Consider the following 18,959-nt stretch of genomic DNA (forward strand, 5'->3'; position numbering starts at 1 on the left):
GGCTTGGATTTATGGACTACTTGAAATGAGGCTGCACTTTAAATTTTAATACTGTATTTTAATCTGTATTTTAATTAATTGTTTTTATGTTTTATTGTAATTCTGTTGGTGTCAGCCGCCCTGAGCCCGGTTTTTGACTGGGGAGGGCGGGGTATAAATAAAGATTTATTATTATTATTATTAAGTGGCAGATCTGGTGTGTATAACAGAGACGTGGTTTGAAGGCCCAAGAGAGTCTGTCTGGATCCAGCTATTCCTGATACAAGGTCACTGAAAAGGAAGTGTGGGGCCCTGCTAAGGAGATGGTCATGCTTAGCAGGGGCTCAGTCTAAGGCACAGTCCATTTTGCGTGTGTACACACAGCACAGGAAATCAGGACAAAATAAGGACTCTGCTTCAACCCACCATGAACAAGAGAAGATTAATTCACTAGACTGGATCATTAGTGAAGAGCCTGGCTTTCAGAATTTCAGGAATTCATTTCTGGAGAAAGCTGTTATCCTAATCAATAATGCTTCCTTTTAAAAAATTATATACACTATGATGCTGTTCAACTGTTTTAATTTAAGCTACTTTGAGGAGTGTATGGCAGAAAAGTCACACATAAATTTTAAATATGTGTGCAATAGCTTAGGCTCATACAAGGAAGAAAATAGTTGTTGTTTTTTATGTTCAGCAACTGCACAGACAACTATATTAAAGAGCAGAGTTACATCAGGACAGACTTTGCCATATTGAGAAGTAAATTTGCTTATTAATGGTCTCCACATGTCAACTATGAAGCACTCATTAGATTGGAAGTAATGACTGCGTCAAGTTTTCTTCTACTGGCAGGAGGTACATTCCCCTTGGATGATCAAGGAATGAAGCTCAATGTGCAGCATTAAACATTCATGGACTCGCAGAGACGGCATCTTAGCAGGCCTCTGTAAATGTGCAGTTGAGCTGAGCTGCTGGCTCATCTCTCTCTCCCTCTCCCTCAAATATTTCAGAAATAAATTATTGTAAACTGCAGGAGCTGCAGACTACTCACCCCTTCTTTCCTGCTTTCTTCCTCGATTCTGCTGGGGTGGGAGGAGGTGGCGGTGAAGGGGAGTGCCGTCGTTTTCTGGCACCTGTGGCTGCCTTCCTATCTCTCCGTTCAGGGCTATGGACTGGCTGTCACAAGGGGGGGGGGGAGAAGGTCATCAGCGATAGGCATAACCTGTCCAGAACTAAGATGCACTCTGATACCTACCAGAGCTAGCCCTGTCAGTTTTTGCTTAACCTTACCCTGCTCATAAGATTTTCAGGGAGATGCTGTCAACTACTTAAGGGTACCACCCAGCCCTTCAAAGATGCACTGCAAAAATCCACTTAAGGAAACAAGGTAGGCTAAAACTTCAACATATGAACTGCTGCATGTAAAAACTGACACAATCACACACACCCCATGGAAAGAACTAGTCAAAGGGATCCAAGCAAAGTAACAGGTCTAAAAGCACCTCTTGGCTCCAGCAGATCAGAAGATGGGAAATAGATGAGCCTGTGGAAGGTCAACAGAACTGGTCCCTGGCTCCTCCCAAGCCAGCTACACTTAGCTTGTTCACTTGCCATTTCAAGGAAAATTTGAGTCATAGAGCTATGTCCCACACTAATTTCAAGAAGAATACTGGCATTTATTGGAGAACCAGACAATCAGCTTAGGTATAGCAGCACTGAGTAAAATGAAAGAAAACCCAACTAATGCAGTTATTCTGCATTACATCCATCATATGAAATAGGGAAGTCTTACTTCTTCATTTTTCATATAGATACGCTGGCGAAAGCTGACCAACTTCTTGTTCTCATCAACTTCATAATCTTCTTCGTTCATCCATTCATTGAATACATCTGTGTCCAAAATCCATTTAGCATGAACCTACAAAAGCAAGTGCACACACACAAACAGAGTGCATTTCAGACAGGGAGTTTCCTCTCACTTTGAATACACGTTATTTGAATACACGTTAAAAAATCCACTTCATGAATAACTGCAGCAAGCAAGAAAGTCAGAACTCCTTACTTCCACATTAATTTTTATTTGTCAGAATTCGTAAACTGCTCTGCATTCAGAGAATACCCAAGTAATACACAGGAACAGAACACAAAACAGATCACAAAAAGAAATGCAACACAAAAACCACCAAGACTGAAGAACATGAAAAAAGAGACTAAAATAATGGCAATGATTTTATTCTTTACTGGTGTCATTCAGCCCGTTTAATAAATGGGCGCTAGAACATTCGGCCTCTTTCTGCGGTGGCGGCGCGTGGGGGCGGCGTCTGGCCCCTCCCACAGCCGCCGCTTCTTCGGGGCGCTCTGCTGAGCCCAGCTGGCCAGCGGGCGCCCAGGAGAAGGCCGCAATTTGGCCTCTTTCTGCGGCGGTGGTGCGTGGGGGGGGGGGCGGCTGGCCCCTCCCACGGCCGCCGCTTAGTCGGGGCGCGCTGCTGAGCCCAGTTGGCCAGTGGGCGCCCAGGAGAAGGCCGTGACTCGGCCTCTTTCTGCGGCAGCGGCGCATGGGGGGGCCAGCTGGCCCCTCCCACGACCGCCGCTTTGGCGGGGCGCTCTGCTGAGCCCAGCTGGCCAGTGGGCGCCCAGGAGAAGGCCGCAATTCTTCTGAGGACTGCGAGGGAAACGGTAGGCAGAGGGGTGGGGGGGTGGGGAGAGCGTGTGTGTGCGTCAAGTCTCTGTGTCCAATCCCTGTGTCCGTGGGGCACATGCGCAGTAGCGCGGACACAGGGACTGGACGCAGAGACACTTGCACTTTATTATATAGGATATGCTGCCCATCTGACTGGGTTGCCCCAGCCGTTCTGGGTGGCTTCCAACAATGTACAGTTGCCTTCCAGGGGTAAAAAGACATGCTATTCATGTAGGTCTTAAATTCAGTCTGCAAAAGCAACCGTTGAAATAATCTCCAGTAGCAGAGCTGAGAAACATTCTCATGGTGGAAGTTGGAGCCCAGCAATATCTGGAGTCCAGCAAGTTAACCACTCCCAGTATACAGGGTGTGTTCATGAGATTTAGTTTGACCTTCGCCAGCCTGGTGCCATCCAGGTATTTTGGGTGGCTGTGCTGGCTGGGGTTCAAGAGGGATGTAGACCAAAACAGCCCAGCATATTCAGTTCATAGCCAGAAAGGGGTAAACAAAAGGCAAGTGGAAGCAGCACCCACCTCTGTACAACTTGCCAGCCTGAAACTTAAGAGAGCTGAAGTTTAAAATGGGCTCTTTTGCTTTGGTTTCAACAAGATTAGAGTTCAGGAGCAGCTTATGTGCCACTAGAGTCCTGAGCCCAGTCTTTCCAGCCCACTGACACAGCTCTCTTCTGTTCCTTCACCTTAATTCTCATCACGTAATACTATTATTCTGCTGACTGCAGGAAAACGAATTAATGAATCCGGGAATAATGTTTCATGTTGTCACACAAGTACAGCAAGTATCTGAGAAGAAGCAGTTCTATTGAAACAATTTCCTTATTTTTCTCTCTCAACGAATGAAAACAGCCTCTACTCACAACTACTGCACACAGGCCTCTAATCATTCTGAAAGCAGAAATAAGGCTGCCAGTGTTGTACTGCCTCTAAGTTCAACAGACTCCAAAAATTACGAACCTTCGTCATCATGAGCATGAACTCCCAGCCTTTAATCAAACAGACCGCCTTTGCCCTAACAAGTTGTCATTTCCAGCACTAGGGCTTTTTAATGATACATTGGCCCTTAAAAACAAAACTCCCTTGCAATACAGTAACAAACATTTAATCTGGTTAACGAAATAGTTTACAAAGGACCATTTCTGTCCTGTGGTAATGGGATAACCTGTGCTCGGAGCTGAAGTCCAGGCAAACCCCATCTGCCTTACTTTGGGGGCTTATCTCTGCCATGAGAGATGAGAGCCATCCACTGGCATTGCTTAAATAAATAAAAAAAATTCTCATTTAATTTTTAAACGATTTGCAGCATTGAAGAGCTCAATTCTAAGCAGCTTCTTTCTGCAGTTTCAATATATTTAATTTATTTCATGAAATTTATATACAACTTAATTGTAAAACAAAACAAAACACCTCAAAGCAGTTTACATGGGTTTTTATTATTTTATAATGTAGTCTTAAAATATTGGTTTTGGGTTTTTCTGTACTATTTGTACACCACTTGGAGTGTTTTTTTTAAAGGAACACATTAGTAAGTAAGTAAGTAAATAAATGGGGATTTTCCTGCTGCCATGGGAAGAATTATTTTGGTCCAGTAAGACAAGTGCTTTGTCTATTGCTATTCTAGACTTACTGTTTGCCCTCTTTTCGTATTTTGCATGTGTGAAACAACGTGCTGCATTCTTTCAAATACCATTTCCCTCTGGGAACGGAAGGCTGTGAAATTACGTCTGCACAATTTCGGGAAGAGCACACACTCACCTTCCACGGCTTCTCTGGAATTGGAGGGTCTTCGATTTCGGCATCTATATCAGTAGCATGAACCCAAGTGTCATAGCTATGAAGGAAAATCAAAGCAACAATGTGAACTAAACCCTCAGGTAGTTGCATTGTGGTACTACTGCCATAATATAAGCACCCAGTGATTTTGCATCACACTCATTGTAAAAGAAAGGAAGGAAGGAAGGAAGGAAGGAAGGAAGGAAGGAAGGAAGGAAGGAAGCCTTTTAAAAGACATGGTATACTGAAGCTGGGAAAAAAGTGTTGGAATAAGTGTAATGAAATAGCAGATCTGGTGGCAAAACGTATCTTTGGGCAAGGCAGTAGAAACAGCAGTTGAGCAAAAGGGAGTCCTCAGCTACCATTTCAATGGAACAGCTGCTCAACACCTTAAAGAGCCCAGCAATTATTTATTTCTACAAGCAAATGTTTATTTCTTGCAAGTGGCCATCAAAACAGGAACTGAACCACAGCCTGAAGACAGCCTGCATAGGGTGGTTTAGGAAAATGGCAGTTTGTTCTGTTGGACTGCACTGAGGGGCTGCTGTTTGGGAGAGCATCTAGGAATTATCAAGGAAGGTAAGGGGAAAGGAAACCACACAAAGTGGAGTTTGCCTGTCTATTTGTAAAGGAAAACATGGTTTGGAGTCTATCCTACGGTTGGGGAAAGTCATGGTTTGGTGTTACTTCTGAAACAATCCTGTATTATCAAGGTGAGGATATTTCATGTACCTAATGATAGGTGGTCTTTTATAGGGGTCACAGCAGCGGTACTCTTGGGCAAACATCAGTGCAGGCAGCCACCTTGAATTTCAAATGGTAGGGACAGAATGTATCCCTCCCACCCTTGATAAGAGGGCAATATTTTTGGAAAGTGGGTGTAGTCACTTCAATCCTTGCCTTGTCATTATTACCTGTCTGGGTAATAGCCCCAATGCACAAGAACTTGCTTGTCTTTCTTCATTACAGGTCTTAGCCACTCTTCTGCAAAAGGGAAAAAGAAAATGCCATCAGGGTCAGAAAGTGATCCAGCTTTACATTCCAGTTTCACAAGCTTGAAAACATTCACTTTTGTCATCCCAAAGGGAAGAGTTCACAAGAGGCCAGGTTGGAGATTCATTTTCTTAATGGAATGTCCATCTACAAAGGGCTCACACTAAGCAACAAAGGTAGAGATGGAAGGTAACTGCTGCTCAGGTTGGCTCAATTCTCAGTATCTGGGTAAGAGCTTTGTCAGCGTGGAGCAAGGAGAAAAGCAGAACAGAATAGGAGGGACATTTAGTGATTATTTTTATTTCCAACATTTATACACTGCCCAACAAGAGTGTTTGCCTGTAAACAACAAAGTGTAAAACAGAAGCAGATACAGCAAAGTTCACAGCAACATCAAAAATTTCCCACTTCTTAAAACTCCAAACACATATAAAAGACTTAGGAAATCACTAAAAGATGGAAAAGCTTGGGAAAATAAGTCATGAAAATGTCCTAACACAGGTGCGAGGCAAGTCTCTCTGGGCAAGGCATTCAATAACCAGGGAGCCATCCCTGAAAAGGTCTTCTCTAGCGGCACCCACTGTATTACATTTGGCAGGGGCATCCAAAGGAGGGCTTTAGAGGCTTCCAGTTCTGGTCTGCCTTAATGGAGGCAGCCCCACAACAGCAGGAGAGCATAGGTTATGGAAAAACAAGAATAGAGGGTAAATCATTATGGAAATTCCCCCAAGGGATAGGGGGAATGGGCTTCACTCACAGTCCATCTCAGTACATGGAATGCAGAGGTCAGTGAGGCGCTGAGTGCAAAAGCCCCTCGCCTGGAGAAAACCCTCCAACTCCGCCATTAAGAAGCAGAGGTTCTTCTGTTAATTAGAGCTTAATTGGACTAAAGTAGAGGTGCGTGCTAGAAGAGATGAGATCACAAACTGCAGAACAAAACCAACTGCAAGGACTTTAAGGTCTGAACTTGAGATAAGACTTTATTTGGTGCAAAAGACGGTGGGGGGAGGGGAGCCTATGATTTCTTTATTTAAAGTTTTCTTCTCTACATTGTTATAATTATTGGAATGTAATTGAAAACTTTTTTAAAAAATCCACAAAGAAGGGCCTTAGAAAATGAATTTAAGATTAAGGTAGTTGTATATGGAGTGCAGCTATCTTGCAGGTAACCTGAACCTGGCCACAAGCTCTTTAGGGCAGTGGTTCCCAACAGGTGGTCCGGGGACCCCCAGGGGTCCGCGAGCTATGCCAGAGGGGTCCTCAAGATGCTATTAGAATAAAAAATATATTAAATATATTTCGTATGATAACAGATTTTTTGTTTTGGCCGCTTCCTGCATGAGCAGAGTCTAGCGCAAAACTAGAATTAGATAGAGGCAGTAGTTCTGCTGTATGCCGTTAGGTGGCGCTTTACAAACACTACTGTTTTGCAAAGAGGCAGCGCGCGCATTCTACTAACGCTCACCTCCCCAAGATGCTTTGTGCGTGTCGGCTTCATTTGTGCGCTACTGCACAGGTACCCTGTCTTCTCCATTCCCCTCCCTCCTCCCTGGCGCGTGCTGCCTCTTTGCAAAACAGTAGTGTTTGTAAACAAAGCGTTGTTTTTCGCGGAAGCTACAGTTCGCGTAGTTAAAAATGGACCGTTGGTTAAAAAGTGGTTCATCTCATTAAGAACTGAAAATTAAAACTAACTGTATACTGATGGCGTACTCTGTTGTAACTGTAAAAAACGTATAAATATAAAATATAAAAAGACTCTTAATCTGGCTCTCACTTTTTAATTTTAGGATTAGGAATTAATGGGAGTCCTTGTCACAATAGCGGCTCGATGAGGGGTCCTCGAGAAAATTTTGTTGGGAACCCCTGCTTTAGGGTCTTGAAGATGGGCCAATTTCACTAAGGGAGCCCCGTGTGTAACACATTGCAGTAACCCAAACAAGTGGCAGCCAGAGGATAAGTAACAAAAGCAGGGCTCTCTCTCTCCCTACATACTTAGGGTCACAGTTGGTATATCAGCAGAAGCCACCAGTGTGATTTGGGTCTCTAGAGACAATGCCACATATTGGTAACACCTCAGTTCCTGCTGTATAGCATACCTGGCTGGGACTGATGGGAGTTGTAGTCCATAACACCTGGAGGGCACAGGGTTGGCAAAGGCCACTTTATTCTTATTGCAGCCCTGTGCACAATTGGAGCAAAGGCTTTGGCCCTCATAAGGTCCCCATAGATTTCATTACTCCAGTGAAACTATTAAATCTGAGCCCTATCTTTTTACCATTAAAATTTCTAGAAGTTGGAGACTGTATACATGTTGCTTTTGCAGCGATGAGGGTTGCCACTGATGGGGCATCTCAACACCTCATCCCCACTCTTTCATCTAGAAAACCTACTCAGCAAGTTACAAACTAGCTTTTAATTGCACTTGAGAAATCTTTTATTCTGGTTGTTCTACGGAGTTTTCAGTTAGCCGATTTGAGGTTCCTGAAGGGGACATAAAATGTAAATAAATAAGTTTGCTCCATCATTTCAAGGTCACAGGAGTTTAACATTAGTAAATGAGACCCTGTGGATATTGAGTATTGTTCCTTTGTGTTGGCATATTGTCTTGAGTATAGCATTTAAATGCCACGACTCAGTGATAAGCATACATTTCGCGAATCATTGTTAAACCTGCCTTTAACCATAATATGTCAGCATCTTGCAGCTCGAACCTATTTCATGCAAATGAAGGAAACTGAACTTGCACAGCTTTACTTGGCCGATGCTATTTTGACAACAATCTTGCAACCAACGAGTGGCAGAGGAAGGAATGCTGTGGGGAAGCAGAGATGCTGAGGAGCAGGCTGGCTGGGGGCTGAGTGACAGGTCATGGAGAGTTCAGAGAGAGAAGAGGAAAGACAGTCACTGCATGCAGCCAGCTTCCAAGAGCCCTAGTCTTGGCATAATTCTTCCCTCTCTTGTTTCCTTTGCTAACATGCCTCCCTCCCCCCCCCCCCGGACTTTCTCAGGCTGAGAACCAGAGCAAAAGCAGCATCCGCACGCAGAGCAGCTTCTGCTCCCCACATTTTCTCCCTTCATTATGACCTCTGCACATCCTGCCAAGCGCTATTCCTACCCCCCTCTTTCTATTTCTTTTTTCTTTTTTTGTAATCTGCACTCAGCCCAGCTCAAAAGGATCGTGCTTTCTTCCAGATCAAGGAAGCAGAGCACAGCTTTCAAGTGATACTTCATTCCCAGAAAGAGGAAACGCTATTTTTGAAGTGAGAAATCCTATCCTCCCCTGACACGGCAGAATTTCAAGGCCGAGCAGATCTCACAAGAGTCTAGACCGCTGCCTGAGTGTGCTTGTCATTGGAGAGACAGGAGGCTGCACCAGCAGAGAAGCTCCTCTGCTAAAAGACTCGGAAAAATGCAAGCTCTTTTACAAACACAGCACCTTAGCAGATTTGGTACGCAAATCTATTCTACTCCCTCCCACAAGCAGTACTTGGATGCCACCAACTTGCAATGGCTTCAACAGAGGATTAGGCCAATCCATGTGGAGCGACTCTACCAATGGCTACTAGCCAGAAGGAAGATGTTCCCCCAACACTGTCAGAGGCAGTGCTCCTCTGAATACCAGCTTTTGGGGAGCGCAAGCGGGAAGAGGGCTGTTGCGCTCAAGCCCTGCATTTCTTGTTTCCCAGAACAGGCATCTGGTTGGCCACTGTGAGAAGAGGATACTGGAGAGGGGCTACTAGGCCTGATCCAGTAGATTCTTCTTACATTCTTCACTCATTTTTAAGGTGGTGTCAGACGCATGACTCTTCTTCGCCTGTGTTCAACTGGATTGTTTTAGTTTTAGAGCCAAAACTCTAGTTGTGATTCTTGCCTCCCTGTTTTTATTCTGGGTTATTTTTATAATTATTGTATATTGTTATTATAAGTATTGCATTTTTAGCCATTTTTAAACTGCTGGTCTATGACTGTAATAAACTGATTGATTAAGGATTGGGGCAGCTCAATTGGTGGAGCATGAGACTCTTAAATCTCAGGGTCTTGGGATTCGAGCTCCATGTGGGGCAAAAGATTCCTGCATTGCAGGGTTGTGGACTAGATGACCCTTGTGATCCCTTCCAACTCTAAAATTCTATTATTCTAAGAAGAAGGTTCACCACCACCACCCCCCAAAAAAAGCTGACTAGAAAAAATTTTTTGACAGCAGTAGGGAAAAAATACTTTTTAAAAAATTAAATCAATAGAGAAAGCTGCCCAGATCAACTAAGTATATCCAAAAGCAGGGTGTAGGAGAAGAGCAAGTTCCCCCTTTCCACACTGAGTGGGATGAAGAGGGAACTTTTCCTTCCCATTGCGAATATGTTCAGTCAAAAATATTCGGTGACCCACAAAAGGACAACAGTGTAAACAAGCATGCACATGTGCACACATGCTTTTTTCATGATGCCATTGCAGCACCTCTGCTTTGTGCTTCTGCAGAAGGAAAAGATGGATGGGTGACCAGAACAAAAGGCTGCCCGCACAAGAGGCTACTTTAGGGTAGCACCTGAATTTCACTCAATTTTTTCCAACAGCTAAATAAAAATGATTCACCGCTCCATTTAAACAATCTCAGATTCAATACAATGCAGCAGAAAACACATCACAATGAATTAAGCACACAGGAAAATTTGACAGACACCACTAGAATGCAAAACACACACAGCAAGGATGATGAAGCCACTGTGCGCTCAAAGCTCCACACAGACGAATGCTGCCATCTAGTGTTGCTCCAAAACAGACTGGGATCAGTTCAGGGGATCGGAGGGGTGGTGGTTAGAATAACCTCATTGTCATAGCATTGTAAGAGGTGGAAGGGGCTCTGAGGATCATTTAAGTCCAACCCCCTGCTATGCAGAAATATGCTGCTGTCCCATACAGGGATCTAACCTGCAACCTTGGTGACAATAGCACCACACTCTAAGCAACCGGATAGACTATGGATAGACATGGTGCTCTTCGTTGGTAGTTCTGATGTCTGGGAATTGCAGACATGGTTTGCTCTTAATGGACTTGCTTTAGATAGCTTACCATTCATGGTTTGCTCAAACAAACAAAAAACAAACAAACAAACAAACCACAATCTGAGTTTTTAATAACACAACACACAATGCTGTTGTGCTTGTGCCACATTTGCAAGGCAGCAATGGGATGTTCAGATGTAAGCTGTGGCTCAAAACAAAACGGTGGCTTAGTATGACATGCAAACCAGCTCACAATATGCAAGGCTCAGAACATCTAATGGAAATTCCCATGTTAATTACTGGTTTGAAAGGTGCTGCTCTGTGAATAGATACTTAAATGACTCCACCCCCTTTTTCCTTATGGCCTTCTCTTCCTGACACCTCCTCTCAGATCAGTAATGTGCACCAAACTGTTCCTGGAAAACCCATCTTTACTATGAGACCTCACACCTTACTTCTCATCCTAAATTGAAACAAAGCCTAAATACATCTAATCACATTTGCTTAGATTCATTCTGCTTACCTTTGACATTTCTAGTCTACACCAAGATAATCTCCTCTACTGTCAAAATTAAAATACCCTACTCTGTGCAGGGCAGGGTATTGTATTATCCACTTGTATTGTGGGCACTGACAGCATAAATGAAGTTAAATACAAACCTCAGTACCCTGAAACCTATTAAGATATTTCTCTGTGATTTCCCAGGTAATGCTAAAAAAACGTTCCCCCCATTCCAAGGTCTGTAAACTGAATGAAAAAAGCTATGTTGATCAAACTATCCATTAGATTTCAGACATATCTCGTTCCACTCTTTATAATGGATAAATACTGGTAACTGATGCTTTCCATTCTCCAGAAGACTTCCTTGGTATTTTTTTTGAAGTCTACGTTTTTATATCACAAAACTGATAGGATTGATACAAAGTATTTCATTTACTTAGAATACTTCTATATCAGCTTTTGGTCCAAAGACCCTTGAGGTGAGTAGTAAGAAACGAATGAATGAATGTATTTTACCTTCATCCAATGAGGTAGGAACAGGATAAATATGGTGGGTGGCTTTAGACTTCTCATCTGTGACTGTGCCCTAGGACAGAACAAAAACAGGTATTGCATCAGAAATATGTAAAGGAATAAATGCATAAAGAATCACTTTCCTTTCCTAGCATCATGCCATATTTGGAGCCTGGATACAACATGACACTAGATGGCATTGGAGTAATGATCTATTGCTCCCATTTCCTCAACTGGACTCTAGGCATAGTAAGAGCACACCCATTTTGGTTTCTTACCAAGGAAAACCCCTGAAAAATTCCAGCCATTAGTGCAAGTCAAGTAGCCTAAATTGCTTCCTTTCTTTCGAGATACAGGAGAGTCATCTATTAATTCAAATAAACTACAAGCATCACCCAGCACTGATCCCGCCGTGAATGCCCACATTAGATTTCTTATACACTAGTTTATAAATTGTTTTGTAAGCATCATCATTTGCAATTCATATTTCCTACCACTTTTAAATGCAGATATATTTTAGAAGCTATAGGCAAATGTTTTAATTACTTGTGGGGGTTTTTTTTCTAAGTTGCTCTCCCCTCCAGCTAACAATGGAAACAAAAGACTCCTGTCTGGTGGGCTCTTATAAATATTATATCATGTCATCAATATATAATAAATATAAACCAACTGCATTCTATTAGTATCATTTAAATCAACTTCACCTGGCATTGTTTTGAGCTATGTGGAAACCTGATGTCTTGCATGTTGTTCTTTCTATACTTAATCAATAAGCTGTTTTTTATATTTAATAAAACTTAAGAGCGTATTTTCTACCTCTGCCAGGGCCCATTTTAGTGAATGCCATAATGTTAGATTAAGTGGACATGCTGCCACCTGCCCTTAATGTTAAGACAATTTAACATTAATCCACTGTAATCCACTGCTGATTTCACAAGCTATATAAACACTAAGCTCCTTTTAGCAAGAAGCACAATACATTTGTCTATTCTTAGAAACCAGTTTGGCTGTGAGTCCTAGAAGACCTGCTCCCTGCCTTGCAGGCCTTTTCCCACCTGGCTTGGGAGGGTGGGACTCTGACTGACCCCAGCTACACAATCTGAGGCTGCTGAACAGACTCTTCGTCTAGTGTACTGTGTAAGGACTTCTGGGGGAGACGGATGCTGCTGCTGTTATGTATTTTTATTTTAGATCTTATATATTTTTTGTGGGAATTGTTCAGCTTGGGTGTGTATTTTTAAATATTCCATTTATTGTTTAGGACTACTTCTGTTACATTGCAATTACGTGTTTTTCATGTTGTAAGCAGCCTTGAGCATGGTCTGAACTGTGGAAGGGTGGCATACAAATAAAATTCCATTTGTATGTATGTATTCTCAGCTTTGCCTTCAACTATCTGGGTGAGAAGTTAATCTCCAATAGGAAAACTGAAGAATACTGGCATGTACCCCTCATGTCCTTTTGGAGTGGGGGAGAGGGAGGAAAGAGCCTCTTCCAATTCATACAGCTAATAGAAGTCCTGGTACATCCACTCCCTGGCGTCATTAAGTCAAGGATTGAATCTTGCCATTATGACAAAAAGCTGACCAGTGCTTGTTCTGGTTTATGAGGCCAGTGGACAAATGTGCCCAGGAGCCCCTTTTCAGCTGTGGAGAAGAGCAGAGGCAGCCACTGCAGTCGAAGTTCTTCCCTAGCTGAGAGGAAGGGCTTAGGAGGAAAGCAGTTCCCACTCTACAGTCCAGAGCAATGTGGACCCCAGATTTGAAGGTACCAAATAATAAAGATATTACTAATAGGCACCTCATATCAAGATTGTAGCCTTACAATCTGACGCCACCGTGTTGCACCTGTGAACACACCTATGATGCCAAAGAGGTTTTTGCAGGGGCAAGATACATGTAAAATGGAAATATTTATTAGTTATATTGAAGGTGGGCAGGAAATACATTTTAGTCACCTGACCAAAAGCACAGACCCAAGTCTACATCACCAGCTGAAGCAAATCACCATCTCCTTCAGAAAGTTCTATTAACTAGAGCAGACATGGGCAATCTGTGGCCCTGCAAATGTTGCTGAACTACAACTCCCATAATCCTTGACCATTGGTCATGCTTTCTGGGGTTGATGGGTGTTGGAAGTCCACCAACATCTTGAGGGCCAGGAGTTCTCCAGCCCTGAGATAAGAGTCTGAAATAATTACGGTATGTTCCTATGTGAGTCCCTTTGCAATTATGCTAAACAGATCAACATTTGACATGCTAAATGTATGATGTGCCTGATACCTGGTGACGTTTGACAATGTCCTTTAGCTTATTAGCCAACTTCAGTTCAATTTCTGGTACGAGGTAGATGGTTGGTCTGCTCAGACAGTTATTCTGGAAGAGAAAATAAAGGAGAGATCACTTTATTGAAAACAAAAACCAGTAATATAGAGATTACTGGCACAACTATGGTAATCCATTACACACACACAAGTCTGGCGGGGACACACACCTGCATGCACTATTTGAACAAATACTTTCTGTTTGTAGGTCCTCAATCTCTGCCCAGCTTCACCGGAGAACCTCATTTGGTTCCAGCAGCATGAGGAGAAAAACTTCTCCATCTACTTTCCCCACACTGTGCTAGTATTCGGCTGTGGCTCAGTGCACAGAGACACTATAAGTAGCCAAGAGTTCAACTTAGAAACCAAATTAATCAAGGATCAAGAGCATTATCATGCACCAGGGCTAAGTTTATTCCACACTAGGGCTCAGTCCATCACAATTAATTTTTCATTATTCCCACAACCAGGAAAGCAACAGTATCTGCCGTGTTTGTTTAGAATTAAATGTATATTTAATGTCAAAATTTATGATAACAGCAAGCTTCCAAAAACAATGCAACATGTTCAACATGTAAGGTGCTTGGGATTTCCTATGTCTGCAGCAGCAGCCTCCTGCATCATATGTCAAACCATGTATGAAATGGAGGGACTTTTCAAAGGAGTCTCTCACAACAAATGGGGATCTGCTGTGCCAAGTAAAATATCCCACCAGATGTGCTTTATCATGAGGGAATCCAGAGTGGCTGGGGCAACTCAGTCTGATGTGAGGAATATAAATAATAAAATAATAATAATTGTTGTTGTTGATCTCAATGGAGCCCAGCCAGTATCTTTTATAAGGCTAAATTCTGCTGGTAGAGATGTAAGTTTTCAAATTGCAGAAGCTCTGTCAAAGTGAACTCGAAGACAGCTAAATCTCAGGTACAGTGGTACCTCAACTTACGAACGACTCAACAACCGAATTTTTCGACCTACAAATGGGGGTAATGGCCACGCGCTTACGAATGTCTCAACATCCGGAAAAAAACCATGGCGGTTTTAGGCAGGGATTTTTCGACTTACGAATTTTTAGATAGGGTTGCTTCGACTTACAAATTTTTCCATTTCCAATGCATTCCTATGGGAAATTGTGTTTGCAATGGCATTTTTCAACTTACGAAGGTGCCTTCGGAACGGATTAAATTCGTAAGTCAAGGCACCACTGTATACACACACAAAGTGGTGAGTTGAACAGAATACTGCTCTCAGTTCTTAAGCTAACTTTGTGCTGGTGACATCCCAGCACATGAAGTATCATCAGAGCCCAGCAGGTTTACTGGTGAAGTATCAACAGCCGAAGAGAAAGTGAGCTATAGGATCACCATTTGTGGTTGTCTTTGTCCATGCCTCCTTTGCAGTAAAGTTTGAAATGTAACTTATTATTTTGAGGTTCATTCATGTAAGGTTTTATTATAACCAAGCAGTATATAAATTGTTTACCAAGTTAAGAACTGTATTTTGCAAGCATAACCGAGTGCGCTAGTATGGGCACCTAGACCTGGCACCTCTGTCATATGGCTCCAGGAAAATCATTCTTGCTCTGCTGCAGTATCCCAAACATGAATGATCTGCCTCACAGGGTTATTGTGAAGGCAGACAAGACTGAAGAACTTTGTGCCAATTAATTGTTCTATAAGTGACAATCCTGCTTTATAAATTAAAATAATGGCTTCCTTTCCTGAAATGTTAACTACATACACATTTATCCCCTTATCCTCCCTGCTAATCTATATTTTTAATGGAACAATGTGCCAGCAAGCTATGAATGTAATTTTTACATACGTTCACAGGTGGGCCTGGGATTCCTACGTAGATCACATTCACAGCAAGCCTTAAAGCTACAGGACTCTATATACAAAAATGTCTAGGCACAGGAATAGCTTTTTTCCTTGTGCCATCAAATTGTTGAATCTGTAGTTGTGGGCAGAAGGGAGGACAGTTGGTGGTATGGGGTCTTTTCGCTGTGCTGTTGTATTGTGAGGGGAATAGTGTTTGTATGAGGTACATTTTTTCTTTACACTGCAATGCAGTCGAAGCAAAATTCCAAGTATGGTTGATACTTGCCCAATAAATTATTCTATTCTATTCTTTTCTAAATACATTTTCAAACATAAGACCAGAAATTAAGCATTATTATTAATAGAATTCTTGCCTGCACCAATGTTTTTTCAATATTCATAAACATTTCTACGTTTCGATCCATTCGGGAAGGGTTCTGCAAATCAAATCGGCGCCTGCAACAAAAAATATTTATATAGTACTTAGAATAGCTAAAAACATTTAGACATGTTTGGGATAATTCAAGACAGCATTGCATAGAATTAGGGCCACACAGCATCTGATAATTATAGTAAAGAATCTTTGATGGTCCTGTGCACGTGATAATTCAACACCTTTTCCCATCAATTCCAACAGAAGTTCTATCCAGGCATACAGAAACATTTCCTAGGGAGCCTTTAGACTTAGGGCACTCCAAGGAACCCCAGCTTAATGGGGTGGAGCGAGAGAAAGGAATGTGATGCCAGACAAAAAATAAAGGCAGTAAGAACAGCCACAATTATCTAGGATTTGGGGGAAGGGAGATACCCCAGAAAAATGCTATGCATCAAAAGGGAAATAAGCAGCCCTATAATGGAATTACAGCAGTCCATTATCTGAAGGAGCGTCTCCACCCCAATCGTTCTGCCCGGACACTGAGATCCAGTACCGAAGGCCTTCTGGCAGTTCCCTCGTTGCGAGAAGCCAAGTTTCAGGGAACCAGGCAGAGGGCCTTCTTGGTGGCGGCGATTATTTTATTTTATTTTTCTGTTGGAAGCCGCCCAGAGTGGCTGGGGAAACCCAGCCAGAAGGGCAGGGTATAAATAATATATTATTATTATTATTATTATTATTATTATTATTATTATTATTATTATTATTATTCACCACAGACCCTCTGTGCAACAGGAGACGCATGTATGCATACAAGTGTATGAACTAAACTGTTTCCTTTCCTCCTCTTCTCTTCTACAAGCCTTGAAAACATCAAGAGTGGCATCGCTGGCTCAATCCAAAAACTAATCCAGTGTTTTGTTTAAGGATAGCAGCCAGATAAGATTATTTTCAAAGTTACAGGGAAGAATAATATCTAATGCTCTTGCCCTGTTTGCTCCCAGCATCTGGCTGTTCCTTTATCCTCACTCATCAAGAAGTGAATGCCAGAATCTGAAACACTAACAAGGTCTGAAAGGAAATTTGAGTGGTCAAAGGAAAAATAAGCGACCATTTAATAAATGTTATGTCCCTCTGCTTCAAAAGTTCTCCAATGCCATGTAAAATCACCAGATAGGATCCACAGATAACCATGAAATTAGACAGAGGAAGCAAACTTTCCTCTGCCTCCTCTCGCCAACTGTGGAAGTTGCTACAACATGATTCACACACACCCTGCCCCCTGGACATGCCTGTCCACCCGATCCCACAGAATCTATAGAACCTCTCTCTCTGTGTGTGTCTGTGTGTGTGTGTGTTAGAGGGAAGCCCACTTTGCCATGCTTATCTATGGACCCAACCCGCTATATTACAAAATAACAACATACAGGAAAGAATAAAAAGAGTAATTTTCCAATGAAAAACCTGATTTAACTACAAGTTCTTTGAAATAAAATCATTTTCATCTGTCTACCTAAAACTAATGCAGGGAGTGCCACATGCTCATACTCTTGAGCAGGACCTGGGAATTCTGTGGAAAAGATTAAAAGGACTCACCATCCTTGCTCATTTTTGTACTTATATGCAGCACCAAGAATGTGACACAGTGTTCCTCCAGCTTTGAAGTCCATGAAGCACTTTGCCTAAAACAGAGAAAATATCAAGGTGACTTTCATACTCACACTAACAAAAGCAGAAGCAAGCAGTGAAGCAACGGAATATTAAACAGTACAAGCCTCCCAAGGAAGCAGCTGCAAAAAATATCACATTATTTGAGCAAAGTATTGGCAGGCTGAAACTCAAAGTACACACACCTCCTGTATCTCCCACCCCCACAAGTTACATTTGGGTCCTGCATACTGTCCTTAAGGTTCATGTGAATCTAAAATATTAAACAGTACACTGCTTGAAAATCTGCAGCATTGCAAATCTGTAGTACAAAAATTGACAGGCCATGTGTTGCACAGAAACAACTCCCAGAGTGTATGTGAACAGTTATCTCACCCCTCCCCCTCCCAATGAAGTGGCACAACCTAGTAGGAGCAAATGATAGGAACTCAAACAAAGTCAGGGTCCTAGAGAATTAATCAGCACCAAATCAGGGCCCCTTGAGGTCTGGTCAACCCTCTATGTGCACGCCCCTGCCTGCTCTCCACCTCCAGGAGCTCTGGTACCGGAGCATGCAGCTTCGCCACTGTCTGTGTGTGACTATCCCAGCTATCCTTCTTGTCAGGGGTGTAGTGAAATACAGTATCCTACAATAAAATATGTGGTCTCTCAAGTTGCTCCAGTACTGTGGCAAACAAGCACTACATAAGTTGGGGTAATCCAACTGCAACTTCAAGATTGATCTATTTAATTTAAATCATAAAGACAAAAAGATCAATTTAAATACATGCCATCCATGAGTTTGCCATCTTGAAGTTCACAAAAGGGATTGCAGGTCAAGATGCTGGCAATTACCTATGAAATCCTAAATGGCTTGGACCAAGCACATATTTGGGTTCCATCTACTTATGTATTAAAGCAGGTGTCACAGTGGCCGGAGTGGACTACTTCAGAGTAACGACGCTACGCAGCTCTGCATTTTATTCTTTTATTGGTGCTGCGTATTTACAGTGCTCAAGTCATTGCTATTTACACGGAGTGATGTGGTCAGTCGGTTTCAGAACCTCCTAATGGCTTTTGGCGCGTCTTTCTCCAACACAAAAGCTTTGGCAGACCCATCCTCTTTCCCCTCCTCTTTCTGCGTAATTCCGGAGTTGGGGGGATGGGTCTCCCGCCCTTATTCGCCCCTTCCTGTCCCACCTGGGACCCTGGCTCCTCTACCTTGCCTGAGCCTCGGACACGACTTCCTGCTTCCCCACTGGAATCGGAACTCTCTCTGCTTCCCCCTGTGCTCGGGGATTGGCTTGAACTTAGGAGGGGAGGGACTTCGCGATATCCC

At 42.7% G+C, this 18,959-nt stretch overlaps 1 protein-coding gene across 1 annotated transcript in view; it reads right to left on the reverse strand.

Moving 5' to 3' along the window:
• SMARCC1 (SWI/SNF related BAF chromatin remodeling complex subunit C1) overlaps positions 1 to 18,959 on the reverse strand; it is a 97,869-nt gene that overhangs the window by 66,802 nt on the left and 12,108 nt on the right. Inside the window, exons 3-10 of the mRNA XM_035130395.3 lie at positions 17,570 to 17,655; positions 15,975 to 16,056; positions 13,740 to 13,832; positions 11,461 to 11,530; positions 5,364 to 5,433; positions 4,432 to 4,507; positions 1,775 to 1,900; positions 1,034 to 1,158 (exon numbers count right to left, since the gene is read on the reverse strand). Coding sequence (XP_034986286.3) covers positions 1,034 to 1,158; positions 1,775 to 1,900; positions 4,432 to 4,507; positions 5,364 to 5,433; positions 11,461 to 11,530; positions 13,740 to 13,832; positions 15,975 to 16,056; positions 17,570 to 17,655 — 728 coding nt within the window. The remainder of the gene's footprint in view (positions 1 to 1,033; positions 1,159 to 1,774; positions 1,901 to 4,431; positions 4,508 to 5,363; positions 5,434 to 11,460; positions 11,531 to 13,739; positions 13,833 to 15,974; positions 16,057 to 17,569; positions 17,656 to 18,959) is intronic.

Source organism: Zootoca vivipara, chromosome 11, assembly GCF_965207765.1.
Source record: "Zootoca vivipara chromosome 11, rZooViv2.hap1.1, whole genome shotgun sequence".
Lineage (NCBI taxonomy): Eukaryota > Metazoa > Chordata > Lepidosauria > Squamata > Lacertidae > Zootoca > Zootoca vivipara.